A 26,443-nucleotide genomic window follows, 5' to 3' on the forward strand; every position below is an offset into this window, starting at 1 on the left:
AAACCTATATACGCCATGTGCGCTAAGCTGCGAAACTCTAACACACAAAAGGGCAGAGATGGGAGGTGATATAACACCTGGAGAGAGACCGCACACATAACACAATCCCGAAGACCGATCGCAATGAGTCACCTCTACTGGATGAGGCAGGCTATCTCTCTACTGGATGAGGCGGGCTATCTCGAATCCAACAACCGCAACAAATCCGTCCGCTCTGCGCAGGCAAACGACGGCAAGACGGAGGACTGCTTGGTTACCTCGGTCGGGTTGAGGAGAGCTGAGGTGGTCGGCTGTGCAACGGGGAAGAGCAGAAAGAGGTGGCCGACCGCAGGTCTCCGGGTGGTGGTCTTCTCTCAATATGTCAAATTGCAGGAAATCTTGACATGGGGATGTGATGGATACAGTCCCTGCATCAAACAATGGAGTGAATCATGTGATATAGCCATTCTCGAAATCGCCTTAACCAGCACACACTCAATCACTCTTTTCTGGCCCCACCGCCTACGGAGGTTAATAACCATCACGAGTGCAAAAACCCCAGAATCCAATATGATTGGGCAATCTGTATACCGCCTCCTTTTCCGCCCGCAGTGTTTATCCTGTTCGCCTTACCCTAATTAGGTTAGCCAGCATGGAGTGGAACAGGCTTACCGTTCCAGGTCGGAATACTGTGACATAATCCACAGGCGAATAAAACACCCCAAAACTCCATACTAAATGCGATAAATAACAACTTCATATCTCAAAAGCCGTGGGTCTTTCGGATAAAATATGAGGCTTGTATAACCTCGATAGCGTTTCTGACCTACTGGTGCATTGAGAGTTTACTTTTAGAAAACTCATGGCGATATATATATCCGTGTCTCAAGGTCAAAATGATACGGTATTTTATGGTAACGCGTCGAAATAATGCTCTCACTAGCTCAAAATCTAGGCATATTATTCTTTTTGCTTAGAAAAGTGTTAATTCAAAATTTAACAAAAATAAAGCGCTGGTGGTTGAGATATAGAGGAATAAAGATGTAGCATTGGATATGGTATTTTATAGTTTCACTTGCCTATAAATTACATTACTGAATCTCCGATTCAGTACGCTACTGTAGTGTAGTGTACAGTATACAAGACCGTATGACTATGTATTTTTCAGAAGCAGACAATCCTTTCTTTTGATTTTAACATAGTGCAATTCCTACTGTTCTGTGCTCACATGAATAACTTCTATTTTCCCATGCCACGCCCTCAAATTGACCTGGAGCCTTACAGGGAGGAGATTACTCTCTTATATTCTCAGAATGCACGTATTGCTAATATCCAGACCATCATACAAAGCCACGGCGTCAATATCTCACTCCGCACGCTCAAAACTCGCCTTTCTTCCTGGGGCCTACGGCGCCAGCTACCTAGCCAAAATGAAGCTTTGCACGCTCGCCTTCTCACACTAATTACCGAGGCAGGTTTATCGGCTAAAGAAACACTCGAAGTGCTACAGAAAGAGGGATTCCGGGTCTCTGAACCTACGCTTGAAAGGTTACGAAAACGGCTTGGAATTCAGCTTCGTACAAACTGCCCGCTTCAGCGGCAGCAGCAACGGCTCGAAATCGAGGTTCTCTTGACTGAGGAGCTTGGAATTGGCGATGTCGAAGGCTATAGGCGTCGGATTCTCTATCACCACCTTCGCCGGCATGGTTTTCTTTTCCCACAGCACCGAGTATTCGAAGTCTACCGCTCTCTTCGCCCTGACTCACTCCTCCGCCGATCATACGATCTCCAGCGCTCCCGCGGCGAGTATTGGTGCCCTGGGCCGAATTTCGTGTGGCATGTGGATGGTTATATGAAGCTAGCGCAGTTCGGGGTTGAGGTTTATGCTGCCATTGATGGGTACTCTCGGTATATTCTCTGGATATACGTGGGAATTAGTACTCGTACCGCAGTGAGCGTTCTCTCTCAGTTTCTTGACACCCTCGCCGAGCTCTCCTACCAACCGGAGATTATTCGGTCTGACCTCGGCTCGGAGACCTCCCTTATTGGGGATGCACAATGGGCGCTGCGGCAGGTGTTCGATCCAGAGGCTGCCCATGGAGACTGTTTCTGGCTAGGGCGAAGCACAGATAACCAGAGAATAGAGGCTTGGTGGGCGCAGTTATCTAAGTCGTGTACTTTTCTCTATTACCAATATTTCCGGGAGCTCCGGGAACAAGGTAAGTCATCCTGCCCACTATCCGCTGCTGGTACTAATCCTCTATAGGTCTCTTCTCCGGCTCTATCCCTGAGCAGGTCGCCCTTCTTGCGGTTTATATGCCTACGCTCCGCCGGGTTATTGGTGAGTACGCTAAGACCTGGAATATTCATAATATCCGCAAGCAAAAGTCACGGCCGAACGCCGTTACTGGGAAGCCTTTTATGAATTATTTTAATGCGTCTAAGCCGGATTACCAGCGCGCAGTTAATCAGATGCTGCTTCGCGAGCTCCAGGAGGACGTCCGGGACTGGGATAAAGATGAATATTTACCCCCTGATGTCCTTGCTTGGTGCCACCAGCAGCTTCAGGAGATTGGAGCCGAGCTTTATAGGCCTGGAAATAGCTTCAATCCTGATAATTCTCCGTCTCGTGTTCCAGAGGAAGTTAGCCAACCTTACCGGGTCGAATATCTCGAACTCCGCCGCCGTGCTCTTCTTCATGACCAATTAGATAAACATCCAGTGCTCTGTCTTACTACGAAACCCCTCGGTGCATGGGATTGGGAGCCTGGAGAGGCACAGGAAGGCTAGTTTTCAGCACCTCTCTGTAGGATCTCGGCCCAAGATCTAAATTCAGGCTGATCAGCGTGTGCTACCGCGCTCTTGGGATTTTACGATAGCCAATTAGTATCCACGAGGTAGGGGATCGACGGAGGTAGTTCGGTATATAAACTTTCTTACGTATACATGTCTCAACGCCAAAAGACCAGGTTATCATAGTGCCACATAAAGTGTTAAACAGGGGAACTTCCGTCCTGACTAGTACTAAAGTGAGTAGTATTAAACATGCCTATTTGAATGTGGGTGAATTGAAGATTGTGAGGTCCGTTGGATGATCCTCCGGGGTCTGCCATAGCGTGTTACATACTATACTTCCGGAGCTATCCGGATTGCCATTAAAATCTAATGAAGGCGTGGAAGCTGAGTAAGCCTGTCTTTGGATCCCTTGTGGTAAGATATCTGCGCCTTAGTTCGTCATAAAATCTTCGCTAAGTACTAATTTTACAAGAGGAAATTCATTCAGTTTCAAGATAACTCGGCTCCTTCTTATATTTAAATTATTTTTGTACCTGATATTCTTCCTCAGAAACCCTCCCACTTGTGTTTCTATGGCTAACTACCGGAATACCCTGGCCCATCGTACCGGGGAAGATGTTTTTGCTTATGGTCCTATCTCTACTGCCCAGATCACCTCCCCTACGTATAGTACGAGCTCTTCTATACAGAATTTATCCTCTTCGGCCAGGGCGACGCTATACCAGAGAAGCCTCATTACCCCAGAACCACGCTTCCAGGCCTTATCAGAGACGACAAATGAGATACGGCAGCGCCAGATCCAGCAGCAGTCGATTCAGCGCCAATTTATTGGTGGGAGAAGCTCTAGAGGTAGCCGCCTCAGTCGAGGGCGGCCTCAAGTTCCTACAGCACCAGCAACGGTCTCATTAATCGTCCACTGCTATTTATATTGGTACTTGGGGTCGGGAAAGCCAGATAGGCTTGAAAAGCTAAGTATGGAGAGATCGCGCGGCCAAGAGAGAGATATACTAATTTGCCTCGTTATGAGTAGCTACAGTTACCCCAATCCTTACACCGGGTACTATCAATAGCTTCGTCGACTTCATCGAAAATGAGCTCCTAGTAGAGCTCGATCCTGAGGATTACACGCGTGAGCAAGGAGATACATTTCGATTTGCAACTGCAGTTAAGAATAAAAAGGAGCCATGGTTCCTAGGCATGCGGGAAGATCATGAACAGCTCCTCACAGACTTCTGTACGAAATTTACCAAAATCAAGGATAGTTATGAGGTCTTCCTGATTATCAAGAGAAAAAGACTTGAACCAGTGACGATAAAGCTTGAAGCTGAAGCTCCTGTGGCAGCAGGAGCTCCAGCGCCATCTCCTCCGCCCTCAGAGGTATCTATCTCATCATCTCTCCCATCGCTAGGAGCAATTATCAGGTCATTATCACCGCGGAGAGCTGTGGAGTTTACTCCGCCGCCGGCGCAGCCAGCGGCGCTGCCGCAGCGGCGAAAGCGAGCTCGTGTGCCGCCAGGGATCTCTCCACCACGTACCCGGCGGAGATACCAGCTGCGAGAGTCGGATATGGAGAGAATGACTGCGTCAGGACCTGTTTCGGAGACCTGGAGGGCAAACAGCGGGTAATTAGCATATGACATAGATGACGGAGTGGAAGGACTGGAGAGGATGTGTCATTTCGTGTTATATTTTTCGATTTTGAGACTCAATCAACTTCAATTTGCATGTCTTGACTAGTCAGGAAGAGAAGAGAGTTACTTTTTAGCGAAAACACGTTATTTGGAAGAACTCAGCTTGTTTTAGTGCTTCTTGGGTAGAGAAGGGCAGGAAGACGAGTTGGCAGATCAACAGGACGTTAGGTCTGTTTGTAGGTGCTGGATAAACTAAAGCCTAATTAGGCATAATTGACGCTCCCTGGTATTACGCTAGTTGTAATAAGGCTAGACTGGTACCAGCATAACTATCCACACCACAGCTAAGTGGGCAAAACGGGAATTCTGCCGGACAAAAACAACCATTGGTCATTTTTGCACTCGTGATGGCTATTAACCTCCGTACCCCAGGATATCTCACATCTCTGACCGCACCCACTCCCTTTGACCCCCATCCCGCGCGAGATATCTGACCGCAGATCGCGCCTGCGAAATCTTGGCAGTAATCCTGAAGCCAGGGATAGCCTCGTACGGGCCATGACAGTACCTTACCTTTCCGCCGGCCCTTTGATAATAATATAGGGCCGCATGCCTGCCTTTCTCATTCGATGTAAGGGGGTTGGCGGGGAGGAAGCTCTACGAGGGCGGTACGGAGTAGTAGAGACGTAGCTAGTTACTCTGTGAATTCGGTATCGCGATCCTACCTCGTCATTCTACTCCTATTCACCCATCTCATCTTATTATCAGCAGAGAATACGATCTCACTATCTCGCGCCTTATAAAAAATGGCTTCACTGTTCGCTACTACTCCCTCCTCTCCTCTATCCTCCTCGGCAATAGCCACCGCCGCGCCTACCTCCGAGATGCAGACCCAGGAGCTGGCGCAGATTGAGCTCCAGGACCGGTTGAATCTCCACAGCATCAAGGCGCTACACTACATGCGAAGCCAGCGGCCTAAGAATACATCCAGAGCTTATATCAATAAGCATCAGGAATGGCAGGTAGGTTGACAGCATTTACCTTCTCTCTAGCTCGTACGAAGAAGCTAAGGGGATACTATAGAGTTTCTGCAAAAATCAGGGCTTCCCAGACGGCGAATTAGTCACAGAGAAGCAGCTTGTCTACTTTCTCGATACCGAGGTCCTAAACCGGCCCCTCCGGTCCTGTCAATACAAAAAAGACCGCACTCGGCCAGATGGATCAACGGTTGAACAGACCCTAGGGACCAATTCAATCACGCAATATATCAATGCAATTGTGGACCTCTGGACGTTCCAAAAAAGCATTGGAACGAACAGCTTCCCTAACCCGCGTGGATACGCTGTTTCGGCCTTGATGACCGGCCGACTACATAAGGAAAGCGAGCGAAAGCGCGAGAAGTATCTTGACCGAGTCGCAGGCACCCTGCAGGATGGATATTCTAAGGACAAGATCAAGGATTTCGTACGATACTGTTGGCATGGATGGAGGACAATAGACCTAAAGCATCGAAAACCTCAGGCCCAGGAGTCCTATCTTCGTACCGCCGTGGATTTCCTTTTCAGTCACAATATGCTGCTTCGTGGAGAATCGTGCCGGCGGCTCCAGTTTCCTGACCTATTCACTATCTCGTTGCCTAACGAAGGATCGACTCCCTGTTGGCCAATGATTATGATCATGAATAACGGAAAGACGAATCAGTTTGGTCGCTTGCAGTATATGGGAGTAATGCGCCATCAGGATCCACTACTTTGCACGATGAGCCAAGCGGCTTTTTATCTCCTTTATCGCTGGCAGATAGTAGGAGAGTCACCACCGCAGTTTCGGAGCCGACCACAGTGGTATAATTTCCACTTCTTCAAGGGCTCGGATCGAGAGAAGCCTATCTCGTACGAGATCCAGCTGAAATGGGCTAATGAGGTCTATAATGCAATCAATCTCTCTACCGACAAGAAGACACATGCTGGGCGGAGACAGCCAAACTGTTTCTCTGAGAGTTCCCAGCGGACACACCACGTGGAGGTGGGAGCTCGTCGTCCGCTTATTGATCCCGGAACTCTAGGTAAAGTTCTCGAGCTATGTGCTGTTTCCAGGATCCTCACAGGGCGGTCGCTGTATGTCATTCTTGTCGATTTAATAGGTAAACCACTGGAATTTGCTCCAAGGTCGAAACCAGTCTGGAACTCCCCCGCCTCCAATATCGCATCTCGCTTGTCTCAAGCTCTCCGCGCTCCTATTGGGAGACTGCACTCCTAACACCCGGCTGATTAGGCCAGAGCGCTAAACCTGAAAGGGAATGGTAGAATCTTAACAAAAGTACCACCCCCTCAGTTCATCATTCTTTTCCATACCCCCGTGCCCCCCCTTACCTCCCTCCACCTCCTCCTGCTCTCCGACAAAGTTATTATCTCGAAGTTTCCGATCGACTCTGTGAATATATTAAAACAATGACGGATAAGCCGATTGTGCCGGTGAGTGATCTTTGTTACTTTCAAGTCGCGGTTTTGACATTCTTTGCCCATAGGACCCGGATTTGCATCTGGCGGCCGAGCCGTATGCTCCTGAGGACTGGCAGTCGTGCGTGCTTTCTCATCCACTGATCATTATGTCAACTAAATATTGTTCGTGGCGAATAGAGAGACAACATCCATTGCATCATCCCTGTATAAGGGTTTAATGGAAAATGGGAGACGGTGACTACTCAAACCACCAACAATTCCCGAGCAGGACTGATGGCTTTTTCAGGTATCAGGCACTGAAAAATACCGATTCTTTGTACGTTGCTGGTTAAAGTCCGCCATATTACGTAACTCACATGTGTGCAGTGTTCCTTCGGATGAGCAGCAATTCGAGGCTTATGAAGCTGGGTATTTCTGGAGCCTTTCATTCGCACAGGTTGGACGATTGTATTAACACCAAAGAAGTCACATCACCGCTGTACTCATGGAGTCAGACCGGCCGAATCCGCTGTTCAGGGCCCCGGTCGGCCCTAACCCACATGTACGTTAACTAACTAAGTACTGGACCATGCTGACATTTCCAAGCATATCCTCGACGTTGGAACTGGAAAGGGTTCGTGGGCAATGTAAGTGAGGATTTTTCCTTCACAGAGAGGCCTACTAACATCGTTCAGTGATGTCGCCGACATGTTTCCAAGTGGTACAAACCCCGGTCTCGCACTATAGATGGTCGACTCTTATGGGATGAGTTCAAGCTAAAAGATGTAGCAACCGTCCGCGGCGTTGATCTTTTCCCACCCCCCGTCTCTTGGGTGCCTCCAAACTGCATTCTTGAGATTGACGACGTGTTACAAGAGTGGACCTGGCAACAGCCATTTGATTTGATTCATATGCGGATTCTTGACGCTGCTTTTACTTATGAGGAGCAAGAGAGGTTATATCAACAGTGCTTCGAGTATGTTCATGCCTCAAGAAGATTGAAAAAAGCACGCTAAAATATATCTTTGCAGAAACATCCGCCCGGGCGGCTGGATAGAACAACTCGAAATGTCACCCGATTTCCTGTCTGACGATGGAAGTCTTCCTCTGGATAGTCTTGCTGCTAATTTGGGCCAAACTTGTGTCCGCGCTGCCGCGAAGTCTGGCCGACCCATGGATCTATACTACCGATGCAGAGAGCTGATGGAAAAAGCCGGATTTACTGACATTCAAGTCCACGAATGCAAGTGGCCACTCGGTCCTTGGGCGCGCGACAAGCAGCTCAAGGAGGTTGGAACTGTAAACTTTGCCCAATGGGCTGCCGGTATGGAGGGATATGCTATGTATCTTCTGACAAAATATGGAGATCCGGAGCCATGGTCGAAGGAAGAGGTTATGGTCTACGTCGCGAAAATCAGGAATGAATTGGCTAATCCTCGCCACCATGTCTACCATAGAGCGCAAGTTTTGGTCTTCTTTTAACGGCTTTTAACGTTAGAACGATATGCTGACAGCGTTATAGGAAGCGAGTGTGGGCTCGGAAGCCCCTCTCCAACTCCCAGGAGAGCCTCGCGACAACAGCTATCAAAAAAGAACACGCGGATTAGCAAGGATGGTGAGAGCTACCAAATATGATAATATTTGCTGCGGTAGTTCCGCTCATTTCACCTTTCTCCTATGATAGTGCCGAGAATATCGAGGTTCTTTTTCTCAGGTACTGTCCCGTATATCCTATCTCTTTTTTTGGCAATTTCCTCCCGGGACACCGGCTGCATAAGTAGCTGTGCCCATAGAATGGTATCTACCACTTGGTTATTTGAACTGTAGGAATGGGATGAATCCTTAAATATGTCGGTATTCCCTGTTGAGGAGGTTGTTATTATTATTGTCCAGAGTAGCGCACGCGCCCTTCCGCGCTGCCGTAAAAGTCGCCGAGGTTCTCACTGCCTGGGAATCATTCGGAGCACGAATATTTCGAAGCTAATCGCTCAGGAAACGCCGATGTCTAGCCCTGGCTTGTGCCCCATGCCGGCGCCGCAAGGTCAAATGTGACCGGAACAACCCTTGCGGGCAGTGTACTCACCGTAACTCGGTCTCGTGTACCTACACCGAAGACGGCCGGATACCACAAAGCGAGCAGGCAAGCCAAAGGCCTCGCTTTGCTGTTGCGACTGAAGGTAGTAGAAGAGATGCGAGCGTCTTGAACCAACTCCAGTCTCTTGACAATACCGCTGGCCAACGGGTTACCGGAGACAACGCAAGTGTGGCTGCGAGAGCCTCCGGCTCTCACCAGGTGCACAATACTTTCCCCAAAAGCAACACGACGACGGAATCTCCACAAAGTTCATCTGCATCTGGTCGTATCTTGGGTACTTTATCGAAGACAAGAATCTTTGGCCATGGCCATTGGATGAGCACATTGCCTTTAGTGTGTAGATGTTCCCTCTGCTCTTCCCTTTTCCTTGCTGATGGAATTAGGCGGAAAGACTGCCTACCTTGGATCCCATAACTCATATCGGACCCTTGACTCCCCAACAAGCAAGTGACGGTTCAATCCCTGGGATCTCCGACGTCTTAATGAATTGCAAACAGCTCGCTCGGGACATCAAATCACAGCGCCCTAGTCGAGGTCCACTACCCGCCGGCATACATCAGACCTTCCCCAATCCTGCAGTGATGAACCAACTGGTGCAATTATACTTCGATTCTTTTGAATCATGCTTCCGAATCCTTCATTTTCCATCATTCCAAGCAGGGTACGAGGGCTATATGAAGGATCCCAGGGCTGCAAAGACCTCTTTTGTGGTGAAACTTCTACTAGTGATGTCTAATGCAGCTTCGTTGCTTGACGATGCCGGCTTGCAGCAGGAATTGCGTGCCAAAGCCCGAAGCTGGATTCATGTTGCTCAAAGTTGGCTCTCCGCACCCATTGAAAAAGATGGCCTTTCAATGGACGGTCTACAAGTTCACTGTTTACTTCTTCTCGCTCGCCTGGTAAATTGTGTTGAAGATTTAGTCTGGATATCAGCTGGCTCATTGATGCGCATGGCAATCCAAATGGGCTTGCATCAAGACCCCGACCACCTAGGGGGAATGGCGCTTCTACAAAAGGAGATTCGAAGAAGACTCTGGTACACGATTTTGGAGATGAATGTGCAGGCTGCTTTGGACTCAGGCATGCGTCCTATGATCACTGCTGATGAGTTTGACACCCGACCGCCCTCAAATCTCAGCGACGACGATTTGGATAATGGAACTGGAACGCAGGCGGATTCTCCTGAGGAAGTGGCTCCGACACCGACAAGGGCTTCATTTCAATGTTTACTGGCCACCTCCGTTCTTTTAAGGCTGGAAGCTACTAGGGTCATCAATGCGTTGCAGGAGGAGCCTTCTTACGATCGTGTTCTTCGTCTCGGAGAGGAGCTAGCGTTGGCTTGCCGCAATGCGACCGTCTCCATTGATCACCACAAGTCGGTTGCTAAGAACCTGTGGCCGACAGAATTTCCATATAGCTGCTGTGACCATTTTCACCGTCGCTTTCTATTGTGCCTCCATCTTCCTTATGCAGCCAAAGCCGCGCAGAATCCGTTGTACAGCTACTCGTCCAAGGTAGGCCTTGAAGCCGCGCTTGATTTAGTCTCACTCCTTGACGATGAGATGTACCGTCGCCTGCTGCTTGTTGGTGGTGGTATGTTTCGAGATATTCTGACACGTGGCGCTATGTTGGTATTTTTGGAATTAATCACACAGTTGGAAAACGAGAGCTCTGCATTTGTCAAGAAACGCAATCGGGCACGCAGAGAGCCGTTCTTGGAAGACGCGAGGAACATCGTCCAGTATGCCCAAGATAGGCTTTGGCATGGTGAGACAAATGTAAAAAGCTATGTGTTTGTGAGTATGGCTATGGGTCAAGTAGATGCCATGCTTAGCGACTCGTCGACCAAAGATGCCATTGTTAAGTCTGCAAGCGAGAGTCCTGTTGTTTGCCATGGCATACTGAGATCCACAGCTGCCAACTTGCTCTCGAGGATGACCACGAACGCTGGTGCATTTGGGACAGGGGGCGTTGCAATGGCAGTACCTTCTGTTGATGATATCGATTTCGACTTTATGATTGATGGAAACATCGACTTTGGACTTGCAGGCTCTTGGTTCGTACGACAATGGGAGGACGAAATATAGTCCTAGGCTTTATTCAGCTAAGTATCTGTATCAAATTATCCTTCTACACACACACACACACACAATTCATTAACGCCCGGCGGCTAAGCCGAAAGGGCAACTAAAACTGATCTATCAATACAGGTCCTAATATACATATGCCGTGTCTCCTTCGAGCCCATACATGGATCCTTGCCGTATATGTCCTCTCAGCTGTCAATATCGTAGGGATCCTTGTGGGTTAGTAGTTTTGTTAGTAGACTGGCTTGAAGGCGCTTCTTCAAGTGTTCAACATCCTATCTCCGGCAGTTGAAGCGCGTCCACCAATTCTGGCACAAGGTGGTAGGTGTAGGTTGGTGAGGGGGAGGGTGTCATTGTGTTGGTCCACGTGGTTAGGTGGCGTCGAGTCGGCCCGTGGCGATTGCGAATCGTATTGAGGCTCGCACTGCTTCCAAGTTCGGCATCCAATGCTGATCATCAGAGGGCGCTTTCCCGCCCAGAAAGAAGGAGAGATTACCCCGGTGAGTATGGCTACATTGCAGCAGTGCTATTCGTTGTGTGGTCCACTTCCGACAGCGGAAGAGGAAGTGTTCCACGGTCTCTCTTGCTTGTCCACATACACACTGGTCTGTCTCTGCGACGTTGATCCGATAGAGATAGCCATTGAGTCTGGCCATGCCTGTCCGGAGCTAGGCCAGCACGCTCGCTTCTTTCCACGATAATCGATCATACAGCTGTCGAGTATGTTTTCCTGGCAGTGCTGCATCTATTCGTTTCACGTGTCTTCCTACGTTCTCTGGCAGGTCATTGCTGGTAGCTGCTTGGGATCGAGCGATATTCAGTGTTGTTGACTTCATCCTGGGGACCGATCCTTGCGGGACGGCATCCTTCTGGGTCGCAGTTCTGGCCTGCGCCTTGGCTAGACCTAGTAGTTTATTGTCCTTACTGGTGGGGACCCACCGAATATTGATGTGGTTTCCCTTTCTCTGCAGTCTTTTTATCAACTTGTATGTTTGGCAGACGAACTCCTGGCCCGACTGCTGTCGAGGGTTCCTTATCGTGAGGGCCGCCGCTTTGTTGCTCGTGAGCAGCGTGATCCTGTAGCCTTCCAGTCCCACTAGCATGTTCAACGTGTGCGCCATTGCTGCTAGCTCCGCGGAGAATGGATTTTGCTCTGATCTTGCGCCTAATGTCACGAAAAAGCTCTTCAGTTTCAGCTTTCGATACCGAGGTGGCTGTTTCTCGATCGCCACCCCGAATCCTACGAGCCCGTTTCGTGCCGAGCTGCTAACCGCGACTTGCATTGATCCGCCCGGTACAGTCCGTGAGTCCGGCCTTGCTTCAACACCAGTCTGCATGCGTGTCTCCCATGGTGCTAATGTGAACGGATTGATGGTTTCCAGTGTCTCCATCTCAATGTTTTTCAGCGCGTCCGCTACCTGGTACAGCGGTGAACGGTGGTATCTCCTGAACTTCTTGATGCAGGCTGTACTCCTGCGGAGCGGATTGGTTTCTGGAAGGGTGTGGATGTCCGTCCACATTTTCACGGCCCTTCTCCAAAAACGGTGTTGTGCAGCGGCAATGTGAGCCTCTGCCTCCGCTACGCTGGTCGCAACTGTGAGAAACGTCCCTACAATTGCTTGCGCTCCCACCCTTTGGACTCGGTTGATCGGTCCGCTGGCCTTGTCCTTGCAAGCGTGCATCCAGACGGTAGAAGCGTAGTCTACCACCGGGGCCACTGTCGATGTGAATAGCTGGCGTGCAGTTACTGAGGTCAGACCGCGAAGTCGCCGAAGCTCCATCGCTGCCTCCAAGCCTTTGGACGCTACCCTCGCGATATGTTCCTTGTACTTGAGTCTCGTGTCCATAAGAACGCCCAAGATCTTGACATGGTCTCTAGGCACAACGGTCTTTCCCTTGATAGTGAAAGGCTCCTGGTCCGTTTTGTGAGCCTTGGGAGCGAAGTGTATGATGGCTGTTTTGTCTGCCTCAAAAGTCGCTCCGCTTCTTTTCTCCCAGTCGAGTGCTTCAGTGATGATTGCTTCGATACCTTCCCGGTTGCCCTGCGCAGTCGGTCCGGTCACCCATGCGGTAAAATCGTCCACGAACGCGATTGCTCCTCCCTGACTGTCGATCTGTCGTTGAACGAGGTCTGCGTTGAAGAAGAGGAATAGGATTGGGGACAGCGGCGAGCCCTGTGGTAGTCCAGCCTGGGGCAGGCTTTGGACCTCAGATAATTGCCCATTGATTTGGATGGTCGCCGTTCGTTCCGAGCAGAACGCCTCAACCCACCGGAGCAGATCCTCCGGTATGCCTCGCGCTTTCATCCTCTGAAGCAATCGTTCTTTGCACACTCCGTTGTAGGCTCCTTTGACATCGAAGCTGATCAAGCTCAATACCCGTCGGCCGCGCCACGCCGTGTAGATTTGCTCTTGCAGAAGCACGAGTGCTTGCTCCGCAGACCGCTGCTTTCGGGCTCCGAAATGGCTGGTCGGGAGCAAGCCGTACGTCTCCACCGCGTGTGAGATCCTTTCCGCAACCACTGATTCCGATGGTTCGGTTTGGTCCTGATCTGCACCAGCCTCATATCACAACAGAGATATCTGATTTACGGCCTATCCCTGAATCTTGGCAAATTTATAACGTAATTAACAAGCGAGCCTGCCACCCAACTTGAGTCATAATTTTGATTTCCATATATTACCACCACAATGCCATTGAATTTTAAGAACTATCAATTCGTACAGATAATTATCTTATGCCCCATCTCCCAGCATCCACTGTATCTGAGTGGCGCCCGTTTTAGTTGAGTACTAGCCTAATTTGTGATCTCCACCAAGTCCGATGCTTTAGGTACTAAAGGGCGTTGCGTGGCCTATATCAACGTACACACCTCTAAAGCATTTATCCTAGTACAGGGTAAATCAAAATTAGTTTCCCCAATTTTTTCACATTATTACTTGAGGCTTACGCCATTAGGAGCCATTGAAGCGGGTTTTTGCCTGCAAACAACTGACAACTAGCTGGGGCGGTCGTTTGCCGATGATATCGGTCGTTGATTTCTCTATGTTAAAGAGATACCCTCACAAGTGATCACAACCACACGCTGCACAGGAGGAAGGATGAGAAAGAGGTCACCTAGCATCAAGTTGGCGCTACCGTTTACCACATCAAGTATGAATGGGACTTTGAAAATAAAAAAGCAGTAAAGTAATTGATTGGTGATAGTAAACTGACTCAATACCTTTTTAGAATCCACATTGTTCCGATTCCTAGTCGATATAGGGCGAGATGATCAAGCTTCCCGCTATGGTCGTAATCAAACGCGAATGCTCGGTTGGCGCTCGATCTAAGGTCGAAACCCCCAATTTCATTTCCGGGAGCTCCTTCCGCGTAGACGGGCCTAAATGTTAACGAAGGAGCCTCCGGCACTGGTCCTGTTGGAGGTACAACCACTGGTACAGTAGTAGTAGTAGTAGTAGTAGATTTCATTTACACTGACCCCTCGCAAACAAGCGATATGCAGTATACGACAATTATATATAACTGAGTGTGTACATCTAGAATGACCCACTTCCTGACATGAACTTAGAGCCTCGTCACGGCCTATCGTGGCCCATTGCCGCTCCCATTGTTAGGCTGCCCTCATGGCGCGGCTATAGTGGAATTTTGAATGAGACGGATAGCAAGTATCCGATTTTGGCTGCATCTCTGTTAGAAACCGCGAGAACGCGGGTAAAGCAGAAGCTAAGAATCTGGACAGTGACTGTGTGGCAGATGCGGTCTTGTTCCGAGTTCGTTTCATTGAGCGCTGGCTTAGCTTCTTCTCGAGCTGGAAAGGTGACGGTTTATTGTGAAACCGACGGTGAAGATCTTCGATTGTGAGTGTGGGTTTGGTAGGAGGGACAGGTTTGTCTGGTTTAGGTGTCGATTGCGGTGAAGGGGTGGGGTGTTGAAGAATAGAGGCGTAGGTTGGTCGTTAATTATGGGACGGGGAAACAATGATCGGTGTCGGCTGGGGAAGTTGGGGAGAAACAGGTTGGTCGTGGTCGTTGCGGTTCTGGGTCTATTGTGAAGGGTGGCGGATTGGAACGGCAGTCGAGGTTGGTGTTTGACCGTTCCCTCCCTGTAGTAGATGTAGTCGGTGTTGATTGAGTGTGAGATTTTGTACTGGAGTCGTCGGTAGTCTGTGTGCTGGAATGGGCGGTAGGAAATAATCGTTTAGGGGAGGAGAATGCGGTGGTTGAGGAGGGGGTTTGTTGGGAGTTTCGAGGTGGCGTTTTAGATCACAAGAGATTATCTGCCATATGCAGTCTTCCTCGTGTAGTTGTTGCACCTCCTCGAAAGGGGTGCGTTGGAAGGTGGATAGGTGCTGGGTTGATTGGCAGGCAAAACAGCATGCCAAGTCGTTGACTCCTGAAGGGTGGTAATAGAAGCCATTCTGGGCCAGTCGAAGCGGGGTGACGCCGGTGAGCACCATTCCTTGGAACGAACGAGCTCTGACTGTGATGGTGGAGTAGTGGTTGAGACGATAAAGTCCTCCTCGACGTCAGACTCGTCCTCGGCATGAGAGTCGTCCTCGAGGATTAGCTGTTCGGGTAGAAATGCGGGGTTTGCGGTTTTGGGAATGTGGGATGGGCGACGGGTGGAGATGGGCGTCTTGTCCGCCCCAACAAGCTGAGGGTTCATCCCCATCCGCTGGCTTCTTGTGATCATCCCCATCTTCCTTTACCTTAAACTACAGTCCTCCACTGGTACAGTAGCGACCGTTACTGCCTTCCGTGTCTGAGAACATAGAGTTACCCTTTCAAACCTTAATCACATGATATGTTAACCCGAGATAGATTTCGCGTAAATTACCGAGTTTGTATATACATCGTAATAATACCTAGTGGTGAGCTGATGGAATTTCTGCAACTGGGCTTGAAGCTGTTCCATAAACCAGGCACCAGTAGCGCCGAGAGGGATAGAAGCAATGCCTGTGATTATATCCCATTCGTTCATAAGGTCACCATAGATAACTGACCAGCCAGCTACGCGTAACTGTTCGCGTTTTTCCTTACGATCGGTTTCCTCCGTCATGTTTTATACAAGGCCCCGAGGGATATAAATAAAATAGTCAAGGATTTTGAAAATTTATCCAGCTAACCTACCGAGGTCAAGGTAGTTTATATATCCGAGAGTTATAGCGCATCAACAAGCAAATTTGTGTGACGTCACTAGGCGATAATATGGTATCAGGATCTTCTTATGCAAACGGAAATTCTTGAACTTTGTCTACTATCCACTTGTCCAGACTCTTGAAGACATATAGATATCGCCGGAAAAGACCAAGTCTTTGACAGTCGATTAAATTGCCAAGCTTTCTTGGCGGGTCATCGGGTCAAGGTAGGTGACGCACAGAATACGGGAGCACGGGTCCAGAAGAATACCAAGAATCAGCGGATTCACATAACGAATCAAAGTACAGAATCAATGCACTATCTAAGGTGGGGTTGTCTTGGCATCGGGGCTAGAACGCTTGGTAGATCTGTAGAAATGAGGCGATGGGTCCCGTACTGTATGACCAGATGTTCACAGACCCACGACAGGGTTCTATATGTAGCAGTCCATGGAAAGTCTGTACGTGGGCGTAATGTACATGACTTGACATGTTAATACACAAAGTGCAGTTTACTGCACCCCTCAATTTAATGCGGGTGGCTCAATAAATGATGTACGCTAAGGGCCTTGGCGGTGGGGCTGGGAAAGAGTTACTCAGTGTGTACTGGTCAAGCCGATTTCGAGAATGACTATACATTAACACCTCGTCGATCAACCAGTCGACTACCACGGCGGGGCATCGGCCTTCATCGACGATTATTTCCGCTGGCGGGTCGGCTGGTCCGCCGAAGAGAACTTAGCGAAAATTCAGTCCGAGGATATACCACGGATCGAAGCGTGGGCTCGGAAGACGGGGTCCAGCTTCGCAGCGGAGAAGACCGAACTCATCCACATCACTAGAAAGAGAAGCGAACAATGCCAAGGCCAGATCACCATGAACGGTACAGCCATCACACCGTCAACAACCGCTAAGCTCCTGGGTGTGATCTTCGACCACGAGCTACGGTGGAAAGAACACGTGCAACAAGTTGTCAAGCGAGCTACTAAAGTCAATATTGCACTGGGAGGACTACGACAGCTCCGTCCGGAGCAAATGCGTCAACTATATCAAGCGTGTGTCTCACCGATTGTCGAATACGCGTCGACGGTCTGGCACGACCCGCTTCGGGACAAAACGCACCTTCGACACCTACGCACGGTGCAACGAGCAGCGCTTATCCGGATCCTTTCTGCCTTCCGGACCGTGGCAACATCCTCGCTCGAAGTCGAAGCACATGTGCTGCCAACCCATCTTCGATTGCGCTATCGCGCTCAAACCACCATCGCCAAACTCCATACGCTACCACGGAAACACCCTATATGGGACACCTTGCTTCGCGCTCAGAGACGACGGAACAATATCGGGTCGTACGCGCGATTCCCACTTGCAGAGGCCCTAAAAACAATGTCCTTAGAGAGATTACACGAATTGGAAATGATCGATCCAACTCCCCTTCCCCCGTGGCGAACCGAGGCTTTCTCGAACATTGAGATCGAACCTGACAGAGAGACCGCGATAGAGCAGGCGATAGCGGCACGATCCAAGTCGGACATCATCGTCTACTCAGACGCTTCAGGACGCCACGGTCATCTTGGCGCAGCCGCTATAGGATTCAACAAGAACTCACCGGAAGCAACCGAAAACCTACAAATCCAGGTTGGCCCGATGGACCGATGGGCAGTACATGCTGCCGAACTGCTTGGGGTCTTGTACGCGATCACCCTCATCAACAAGATCGCCCTCCAACATCGAAGATCAATGGACACGCGGGTCAAATCCGCGACCATCCTCAGCGATAGTATGTCAGCTTTACAAGCAATCCAGAACCCAGGGAACAAGTCTGGACAACAGATTATCCACACCATCCTACGAACAGCCACGAACACCAAAACCCACGGCATCGCGGTTCGTCTACAGTGGGTGCCCGGACACTGCGACGAACCCGGAAACGACACAGCAGATCGGCTAGCTAAAGAGGCGGCCATACCAGGCCAAACCCACCCATTTTCCCCGTTGCTATCGCGAGAGAGGGCCCACATCAGGAACGGCATCTACGCCCAATGGGAAAGCGAATGGAAAGAATCCCGCGATGGCAGCCACCTTCGCAAGATCGACAACGCACTGCCAGCCAAATACACGAGACAGCTCTATGGAAACTTACAACGAAACCGAGCGTACCTTCTGATGCAGCTACGGACAGGACATTGCTGGTTATCAACATACGCCAAGTTGTTCCGTCACCGCGACGATGACCGGTGTGTCTGCGGCGCACGGGAAAGTGTGATCCACGTCCTCCTAGACTGCCCTGCGCTGAGGCACCTACGTAGGGAACTGCGGGAGAAGGTTGGAGACGCATTCAACAACATATCAACTCTCCTAGGAGTAGGAGGACCTAGAGGAGGCGATACTGCTCCGCGTGCCAAGACGGTGGAGGCTATCTTGGACTTCGCAGAAGCATCACAACGGTTCCAAAGTCGCGCGCCATGAGGGCAGCAACCCAAATAACGGCTACGAGGCCACGACAGGCCCCAACGAGGCTCTAAGTTCGTTTAAGAAGTGATACAAGACACATGGAACTGCGGGAGAAGGTTGGAGACGCATTCGACTTCGCAGAAGCATCACAACGGTTCCAAAGTCGCGCGCCATGAGGGCAGCAACCCAAATAACGGCTACGAGGCCACGACAGGCCCCAACGAGGCTCTAAGTTCGTTTAAGAAGTGATACAAGACACATGTACGTACATTGATATATAGTTGTGGTAGGCTGCATATCGTTCGCGAGGGGTCAGCGTAAATGAAATCATCCATCCATCCATCCGACTATACATTAACGGGATGGCAGGCTGAGCTGTTGGCTGGTGCCGGATTGGTGCTTCACCCAATATACCGACCTGTATGGTGTTATCCCGGACTCATTATTTGAAACTTGAATATTAGAGCCAATAATTATTTTCTCTAGCAATCAATCCTTCAGCCTCTGTTCACTGTCGATGGATCCCAGTGGCGCTGTTGTCTGTACGGTATTGCTACCGTGGCTACAGCAGAATTTTTCTGTACTACTCCTTGCATAGGGTCATGGCGCTAGCCTGTCGTAGTGTGAACCTTTCGTGTGTAATAATTCGCTGGTTGGTGGCTTTCCAGCTGACTAAAATTCGCCCAGTCTTTTGGAGAGGACCGTACAATTGTTTAAAAAGTAATCCGTTCAGGTGACAGATTGACCCGTCATCAACATCAGAGTGTCCTATGCAGTGATGATGGGGCCGTCCCGTTTTGGAACACCACCGAGTAGGTCACAAATTCGGCCTGAAATCTTTGCGATATTCTCTCGTATCAATGTCTGGCCCAACGTAGCGTCAATTTAGCAGAGAGATGGATGCAGCCCAGCGTTTTCCAATGGTCGTGCTTGTTGGGGGAATTCTTGTTATGGAAGCTTTCTTTCACTAGCGCCGATCAATAAGTGACATCAGGGATTCGCCATCATTTGCTACGATTATACACACCTCCACTGCGCCACCTTGATGGTCAACTTGCTTTGTTATTACAAAGTGAGCTAAACTTTATACGAATTTTCAGCGTTCAGTTACTTCGGTCGTCCTCGCCGTATCTCTGCTAGACGGGATCATAATAATACTACGATTTCCAAATCGAATCATTCCATCTTCCGTTCGTTTGCTCATTGAGCACTCTTGACTGGACTGCGGTAGCCAACTCGTAACTGAATGATCGACTATCTCCATGGATTTGTCTACACTTTCAGATACGTCGGGGACGGATACTTTGGGTTTGCGCATCTCTTCCTCGATCTTGTCGCTTGGCGTCTTGCAGAGCTCAGTCTCGACCACCCCGATGAATCCCATCGACATGACCTGGGAACATGAAGGCGAGACACTCGGAAAACCTTCAGGTATATGTTCTCGCACATTCGCCAAAGGACCTCCATCCAATCTTGGTGACGCCATACCTGCCAAGTTGGGCAAGCATCCCCGACGCACCAAAGTAACGATGAACGGTTCTGCAGCGTGGCGCTCGCCGCGTCTGCTCGGGAGCCTCCAGCGGAAATCAAATTTCGTCGATAGCCTTGTCGGTAAGCTTGATTGTTGCGTCTCCTTCAGCATCCGTGCCATGTCCCACACCCCGCTAAATCTCTCATTTCGTCCTGGAGACTTAACATCGCAAATCGTGGAACATACCTGGCCGCTTTCCGCTGCAACATCGCATATTTATACAGCCGGTAGATCTATTACCGTTTTCCCCCTGCGTACATTCATCCAGGAAGTCCTTCGTCGCGCACGTACTAGCTACTCGACCCTCCGCCTGGCGTTATATTACATGATTAATATTAAGCCCAAGCTGCTGCATGACTTGAACCAGGGACAGTCTCGGGGTCAGTCGCGTATGTGGGCCATGCAGTGTGGCCGCCGCATGTTCTTGACGGCTCTGATTCTGGCCTCCAAGTATTTGCAAGACGATAGCTATTCCAACCGCACATAGAGCAAAATCTCCGGCTTCGAAATATCGGAGATTAACAACAATGAGTTACTGTTTCTGGACGCAATTTGTTGGCGTCTGCACGTCTGTGAAGCTACCTTCCGGCGTTGGACCAATCTCGTCCTGAAGTTGACCCTTAGTGCTAGCGACCTCCCTGCTATAGACTTGAATATATCATCCACTAGCTACTAAACTTGTTGATTCGCTCCATATTGCGTAGACAGACCCCCAGCTAGTCACCAATATGCCTAGAACAGTGGAGTGCCTCGCTTGGAAACAGGCCATCTGCCACGACCGACATATTTTGAAAGAGAAATCTGGAAGGCACATTGATTGAACCTCACAGTAGGTAGGTTCTTCGCTGTGGAATCCGTCTGCTCCACCGACTGAGTCGCTCATATCCCGGCCGTATAGCACCGCAAGGATCAAGCAGAGGCTCTCATTACAGCCCCTAAACAGTCGTTTGCAACCGACCTGGCAGCATTTCCGTGTATTAGAGCGAGATAAAATGGGTAAATAAAGTCATCATCTTTGAATTGGGAGAATATCAGTTCTTATACAGGCAGGCCAAAAGCGGAACCTGGGATCTTTTCGCTTCCTTTACTGTAGGTAAGCTGAATATACTCTTGTATCAAGAAATGTTAGGTTTTCAACGGGTTGGCAGTTTAGGGCAAGATAAAGGTTTAGTATTGTTCACTAAGCATTTTGTTCTGTGATGTTTAAGTCACATCATTTATAAACAGCAATGTTGTATGTATCTAAGCCTAGTAAGGGATTATTAAACAAGGATTCGATCATTAAAAATAGTAAATCACCTTCAACTAATGACTGAGGCTTTGGGAGAAATATAAAGCCTTGCTAGTACAATTGACTCTTCGCCCATTCGACTTTCCATTGCATATATCCCACTCCAAGAAGGCAAACAACCCATAAGCTCATGAAGACGACGAATAATGTCGCACCATTGCCCACCACGATCACAGAGAGCAGCCAGATCCCAACATCTCTCATGTCAACCCTCCAAAGTGTGGCTACCTGAAGAGGACATTAAATTAATTCATCTCCGAAGCAAGGGATGGCAATGGCCCGCGATCAGCCGAATGCTACCTGGGAAATCGCAATCGTGTTGTCGTCTCCGATACAAAGGCCACCTTAATCGATCTCCACAATGGACTGAGGAGAGAAAAGATTCTCTTTCACGAGAATACGCAAAGTTAGTAAATGATACAGTATCTTCTTCTTAAGCTAATCATTCCGGTATTTAGGCTCCGGGAGCATATATGGTCGATGATAGGAGAGAAATCAGGCATTCCCTGGAGAGCAGCGGAGGCTATGCATTAGCATCTAGGGGAGCAGGAGATAGCACGTCGTGCTCAAGTAACATCTTTCAATATAAACTATAGCGAGGAGCGTCGCGGCACGCGCGCTGCGGACTAGGGTGCGAAAGACGCTTCAACCAAAGGGGAAGGAAGAGTGAACAGAGCCATTACGTTGCCCTCCATTACAACACTTTTCCCAGATATTCTCAAGAATTGCCAGTCTACTGGGTGATTTGCTTGGACTGAACATTGAAAGTGGAAGATGCGCAACACACTCAGAGCTCCTCTTTCCTGGTACTTGCTGTACTCTCACAATTTTATCAAGAATTATTTTCATCTCTTCCGTTATTTGCCGCGAAATAAATTATATTCCAGGAACCTTTCAGATACAAGAGTGACATATCGTTGTAATTGGGAATAAACGTATGTCGTGTTCTGTCACTTCTTCTGGTATCTCATGAAGAGCTAGGTCCTGATATTCATGATCTGCGATCTCTAAAAAGCCGAGGCTAATTGGAAGCTCAGGCCTGCTTGTCAAGAAGATCCGAAGGCGAATCGCTTTTGCCTTCTGTAAAAGAGGCAGAAATCGGATTATGTTTCGGATATCTCGATCATGCTCACATTCGTCCAAAGCGTCGATCACTATCACAGCGGTTCGAGGTTGTCGGCCGAGTTGGTCAAGATAAACCAGCGGTTGAAGGAGCAGTTTCTCAAACTGCTCCCTTAGCGATTTCGACGTAATGTCAGGGTCATCATCGAGTGCCTTTTGCACACTAGGCCTTAGCTCAGAAGTCCTGAGCATTAGTTGCCTAATTAATGTCGGGAAGAATTTCTTCGCGTTCCCACGGTCCCCTTCACCCCTCTTAAAGAAGAAGCTAGCGCCTAGATAGTTACTGTCCTGGAGCGACCTTGCCACAGTCCGAGATATTGTGGATTTTCCTGTCCCAGCCATTCCCTTTAACCAGAAAATGCTTTTTTGGGACGGTGACATAGCCCATTCCATTATCTGCTGGAGGAGCTCAGTCCTAGTGCCTTGGAGACATTGGACTTCGTCACGATCGGAGAATGACTCAAACACTGCCTCCATCGCGCCTTCCAACTTCCCAAGATCCATATTCTGATTAATACGATCAGTATTCTGGGCCACACTGACTATCAGAGAACTATGCAACTATTGAATCAGCTATACCGAGTCATAATATCGTGTTCAACAAACGTACGTTTGGTCCACCTGTAAAGAGAAGATGAACGAAGACTTATATTTCTCAAGGTTCTGAATAACGCCTTCCAACTCTGCGCGCTTCAGGGGCCATTTTAAGGCCCGCAAACCCACTTTCCTCATGAGCTTCTTCCCCTTCCCTGGATCAAGTTTGGCTTCTAAGGCGCGGAGGTCGGAGAGGCAATCGATAATATTGCTGACTAGTCGTGAAGATGTGGGTAGGGCCAATCCGTCATTACTTTGAAGCAATTTATGCAAGTCTTGGAGTGTGCCTTGGAGGCCTGTAATTGCCTGTTGTAGGGTGAAAATTTCGTCTCGTGCATCTTTCACCTCCTGAATGTAACCCCCGCAAAGCTTCACGATGCTTCCTGTCAGTTGGATGACTGCGATAACGCTCGCCGCCGAGGATAGAGCATCCATTTGGAAGAACAGAGGATAAAAGCGTATGTTTCAACGTGTGTAGGTACGATGGCGACTGTGTAAGAATTCGGGTTCGGGATTTTAGGTTGACCAGATAAAGCGAGGTCAGAAGATAAAGAGGGGTACAGTCGGATGGATGGATGGATGGATTTCATTTACGCTGACCCCTCGCGAACGATATGCAGCCTACCGCAACTATATATGCCAATGTATGTACATGTGTCGTATACCACTTCCTAAACGAACTTCGAGCCTCGTCGGGGCCTGCCGTGGCCTAGTAGCCGCTGATTTTGGATTGCTGCCCTCAAGGCGCGCGGCTTCGGAACCGTTGTGATGCTTCCGCAAAGTCCAAGACAGCTTCCACCGTCTTGGTTCGCGAAGCAGTGTTGCTTTTGCTTCTCTCACCGTCTCCAGGTCCTCCTAATAGGGTTGACACACTGTTGAATGCGTCGCCAACTTTCTCCCGGAGCTCCCGGCGCAGGTGCCTGAGCTCCGGGCAGTCCAGGAGGACGTGGGTCACACTTTCCCGCTCGCCGCAGACACACAGGTCGTCTTCTCGAAAACGGAAAGTCTTTGCATATGTTGATAACCAGCAATGTCCCGTCCGCAACTGCGTTAGGAGGTAAGCCCGGTTTCGAGGCAGAGATCCATATAGTCGTCTCGTGTGCTTAGCTGGCAGTGTATTGTCGATCTTGCAAAGATGGCCGCCATTCCGACACTCTTTCCATTCCTTCTCCCATTGGGCGTGGATGCCTTTGCTGATGTAGGCCCTCTCGCGCGATAGCAAGGGGGAAAACGGGTGGGTTTGGCCTGGTACGGCAGCTTCTTTGGCCAACTGATCTGCTGTCTCGTTTCCAGGTTCGTCATAATGTCCGGGTATCCACTGCAAACCAACTGCGATGCGGTGGCTCTTGGTGTTCGTGGCTGCTCGTAGAATAGCATGGACGATCTGTTGCCCAGACTTGTTCCCGGGGTTCTGAATTGCCTGCAATGCCGACATACTATCACTGAGGATGGTGGCGGATTTCACCCGCGTACCAGTCGGTCTCCGACGCCGCAGGGCTATCTTGTTGATGATGTTGATTGCGTACAAGACCCCGATCAGTTCGGCGGCATGTACTGACCATCGATCCATAGGGCCAACCTGGATTTGCAGGCTTTCCGTTGTTTCCAGTGAGTCGTTGAGCGCTATGGCTGCAGCACCGAGGTGACCTTGGCGTCCCGAGGCATCTGAGTAGACGACAACGTCCGAGTTAGACTATATTATCCATAGCCCTATATACGAATACTGACTTATAGGTGTTTTGTCAGCTCCAGCTTATAGTACTGGAGCAATCAACAACCAAGGAAACTTCGATTGTCCTTCTACTATTCAAGGTTATTGTCATACAGCCGACGTGAATTCTTATCGTGCAGGAGGCGAATTTCGATCAATGGATATGGATACATGCGGCCAGTGCACGTGCTGAGATAGGTTACTTTTTACACAAGAGTCTATGAAAAGATATCTAAGTGCTTATGCTTAGACCGCTACAGTCGGTAATGAATTGGATTAGATGGCTCCTTCCTGGTGTAGATAGACTTATTTTGTTTATTGAAAGGTACCCTGTGAGGAGTCCGAATAACCTCACTCCTAGATTCATTAATGCTAAGAAGGTGAGCACGTTTGATGCTAGATGACGATGGTAATATATTGAACTCATCCTATAGGAAGATAGCCATCTCTTCGATGTATAGGGTAGGCTTTTCGGCGAGGTGATCATAGAGGGCATCGAGTATGATAGGGGCGATACTTTGTTGTCGACCGACCGAGACTTGAGGAGATCTGGCGCTACCGAATATCCGTAAGTTCTTTCGTATGTTAGTGATAGAGCGCTCACTACACTGCGCTACCTTCGCCATTTGCTTTATAGTGAGTCTGTTCTTGCTGTATATCATATGAAGAATCATCTTACGCTCCCAGGGATCGATGTTTCTAGCCATTTTGTAAGTGGTTTGGGTGACTACAGTTGCGAGGTTGGGAAGAGTGAGAACAACCTACCCTAGGTTAGGAGGGTTTAGGGGGGAGCGGTTATTTTTGGATACGGGTTACTTTTGGACATGTAACGGTACATGACTATACAGTTTCATATTTCCATTCTTGTTACCATACAACCCTAGAACAAATCCGTGTTTACGGAATTAGCCATATTAAGTTTAGCGTATCCCGTGACTAGGGTTTGAAAGAGCATCTCTATGTTTCTGGATATGGAAGGCAATTACGGTCGGCACTGTAGCACAAGGGGTACCTCAAGATATCAAATATATATCGAATAGAGGCTATTCGGAAACGTTGTGGTCGATATTAAGGCGATATAAAGCTGCTGTGCTGTGTGCCGAGCGGGAACTAACCCCTGACCGATGGCGGACCCACCCGCGGGAGGGCCCGAGACCCCTCCCACAAACACGCAAGAAACCACCGCCAGCTTCACGGAGGACGACCTCGAAGCCAGAACTACCGTCGAAAGCCGGAAGCGAACCCGGAGTGGAGATATCTTCGCTCCGTCGGATCCAACCGGTCGAATCACCACCAAGGAGGTGTGGAAACTGATCAGCACGCTGAAGGACGTCATCCGCCACCAAACCACGACCATTGCAGCCACCCAAAACGAACTCCAGGAGATCAAACACAACCAGAACGTCCTCCAGGAACAGAACGAGAGACTCCATGAGGAAGTGAAAGCACTACGAGCGCAGCTCGAAAGCGCCCCAGCAGTGACCGCGACGAAGACCTGGGCGACAGTCGCAGCCAATGGCGGCAATACCACCCCCTCGCTGAACCACCAACAACCCGAGAAAGAGCAAAACTGC

The 26,443-nt window shown here is 49.4% G+C and overlaps 10 protein-coding genes across 10 annotated transcripts; 6 read left to right on the forward strand and 4 right to left on the reverse strand.

Annotated features, from left to right (window-relative positions):
- Positions 1 to 1,228: 1,228 nt before the first annotated feature.
- On the forward strand, positions 1,229 to 2,769 carry N7458_005980 (uncharacterized protein; the record flags this gene model as incomplete). The annotated part of the gene is made up of 2 exons (XM_056909362.1): positions 1,229 to 2,198; positions 2,246 to 2,769. 2 exons carry the CDS (start codon positions 1,229 to 1,231, stop codon positions 2,767 to 2,769), a joined length of 1,494 nt encoding a protein of 497 aa, XP_056765066.1.
- Positions 2,770 to 4,037: 1,268 nt separating this feature from the next.
- N7458_005981 (uncharacterized protein) lies at positions 4,038 to 4,415 on the reverse strand (the record flags this gene model as incomplete). Its single annotated transcript, XM_056909363.1, has 1 exon — positions 4,038 to 4,415. The coding sequence occupies one exon, from the start codon at positions 4,413 to 4,415 to the stop codon at positions 4,038 to 4,040; it is 378 nt and encodes a 125-aa protein (XP_056765067.1).
- Positions 4,416 to 5,212: 797 nt separating this feature from the next.
- N7458_005982 (short-chain dehydrogenase) lies at positions 5,213 to 6,662 on the forward strand (the record flags this gene model as incomplete). The annotated part of the gene is made up of 2 exons (XM_056909364.1): positions 5,213 to 5,428; positions 5,490 to 6,662. The coding sequence occupies 2 exons, from the start codon at positions 5,213 to 5,215 to the stop codon at positions 6,660 to 6,662; spliced, it is 1,389 nt and encodes a 462-aa protein (XP_056765068.1).
- A 191-nt stretch (positions 6,663 to 6,853) lies between these two features.
- On the forward strand, positions 6,854 to 8,326 carry N7458_005983 (class I SAM-dependent methyltransferase; the record flags this gene model as incomplete). Its single annotated transcript, XM_056909365.1, has 9 exons — positions 6,854 to 6,877; positions 6,931 to 6,983; positions 7,152 to 7,181; positions 7,232 to 7,273; positions 7,331 to 7,406; positions 7,451 to 7,491; positions 7,540 to 7,565; positions 7,634 to 7,820; positions 7,876 to 8,326. 9 exons carry the CDS (start codon positions 6,854 to 6,856, stop codon positions 8,324 to 8,326), a joined length of 930 nt encoding a protein of 309 aa, XP_056765069.1.
- A 1,194-nt stretch (positions 8,327 to 9,520) lies between these two features.
- Positions 9,521 to 11,026, forward strand: N7458_005984 (putative C6 transcription factor; the record flags this gene model as incomplete). The annotated part of the gene is made up of 1 exon (XM_056909366.1): positions 9,521 to 11,026. The coding sequence occupies one exon, from the start codon at positions 9,521 to 9,523 to the stop codon at positions 11,024 to 11,026; it is 1,506 nt and encodes a 501-aa protein (XP_056765070.1).
- Positions 11,027 to 11,694: 668 nt separating this feature from the next.
- N7458_005985 (uncharacterized protein) lies at positions 11,695 to 12,873 on the reverse strand (the record flags this gene model as incomplete). The annotated part of the gene is made up of 1 exon (XM_056909367.1): positions 11,695 to 12,873. The coding sequence occupies one exon, from the start codon at positions 12,871 to 12,873 to the stop codon at positions 11,695 to 11,697; it is 1,179 nt and encodes a 392-aa protein (XP_056765071.1).
- Positions 12,874 to 15,301: 2,428 nt separating this feature from the next.
- Positions 15,302 to 15,700, reverse strand: N7458_005986 (uncharacterized protein; the record flags this gene model as incomplete). Its single annotated transcript, XM_056909368.1, has 1 exon — positions 15,302 to 15,700. The coding sequence occupies one exon, from the start codon at positions 15,698 to 15,700 to the stop codon at positions 15,302 to 15,304; it is 399 nt and encodes a 132-aa protein (XP_056765072.1).
- Positions 15,701 to 19,882: 4,182 nt separating this feature from the next.
- Positions 19,883 to 20,638, forward strand: N7458_005987 (cyclin family protein; the record flags this gene model as incomplete). Its single annotated transcript, XM_056909369.1, has 1 exon — positions 19,883 to 20,638. The coding sequence occupies one exon, from the start codon at positions 19,883 to 19,885 to the stop codon at positions 20,636 to 20,638; it is 756 nt and encodes a 251-aa protein (XP_056765073.1).
- A 1,023-nt stretch (positions 20,639 to 21,661) lies between these two features.
- Positions 21,662 to 22,112, forward strand: N7458_005988 (MYB DNA-binding domain protein; the record flags this gene model as incomplete). The annotated part of the gene is made up of 3 exons (XM_056909370.1): positions 21,662 to 21,852; positions 21,901 to 22,012; positions 22,039 to 22,112. The coding sequence occupies exons 1-3, from the start codon at positions 21,736 to 21,738 to the stop codon at positions 22,110 to 22,112; spliced, it is 303 nt and encodes a 100-aa protein (XP_056765074.1). The 5' UTR covers positions 21,662 to 21,735.
- A 363-nt stretch (positions 22,113 to 22,475) lies between these two features.
- Positions 22,476 to 23,593, reverse strand: N7458_005989 (ATP-binding protein; the record flags this gene model as incomplete). Its single annotated transcript, XM_056909371.1, has 3 exons — positions 22,476 to 22,519; positions 22,576 to 23,117; positions 23,175 to 23,593. The coding sequence occupies 3 exons, from the start codon at positions 23,591 to 23,593 to the stop codon at positions 22,476 to 22,478; spliced, it is 1,005 nt and encodes a 334-aa protein (XP_056765075.1).
- Between the last annotated feature and the right edge of the window lie 2,850 nt (positions 23,594 to 26,443).

Source organism: Penicillium daleae (assembly GCF_028827525.1).
Source record: "Penicillium daleae strain IBT 16125 chromosome Unknown utg000006l_segment0_segment0, whole genome shotgun sequence".
In the NCBI taxonomy this organism is placed as follows: Eukaryota; Fungi; Ascomycota; class Eurotiomycetes; order Eurotiales; family Aspergillaceae; genus Penicillium; species Penicillium daleae.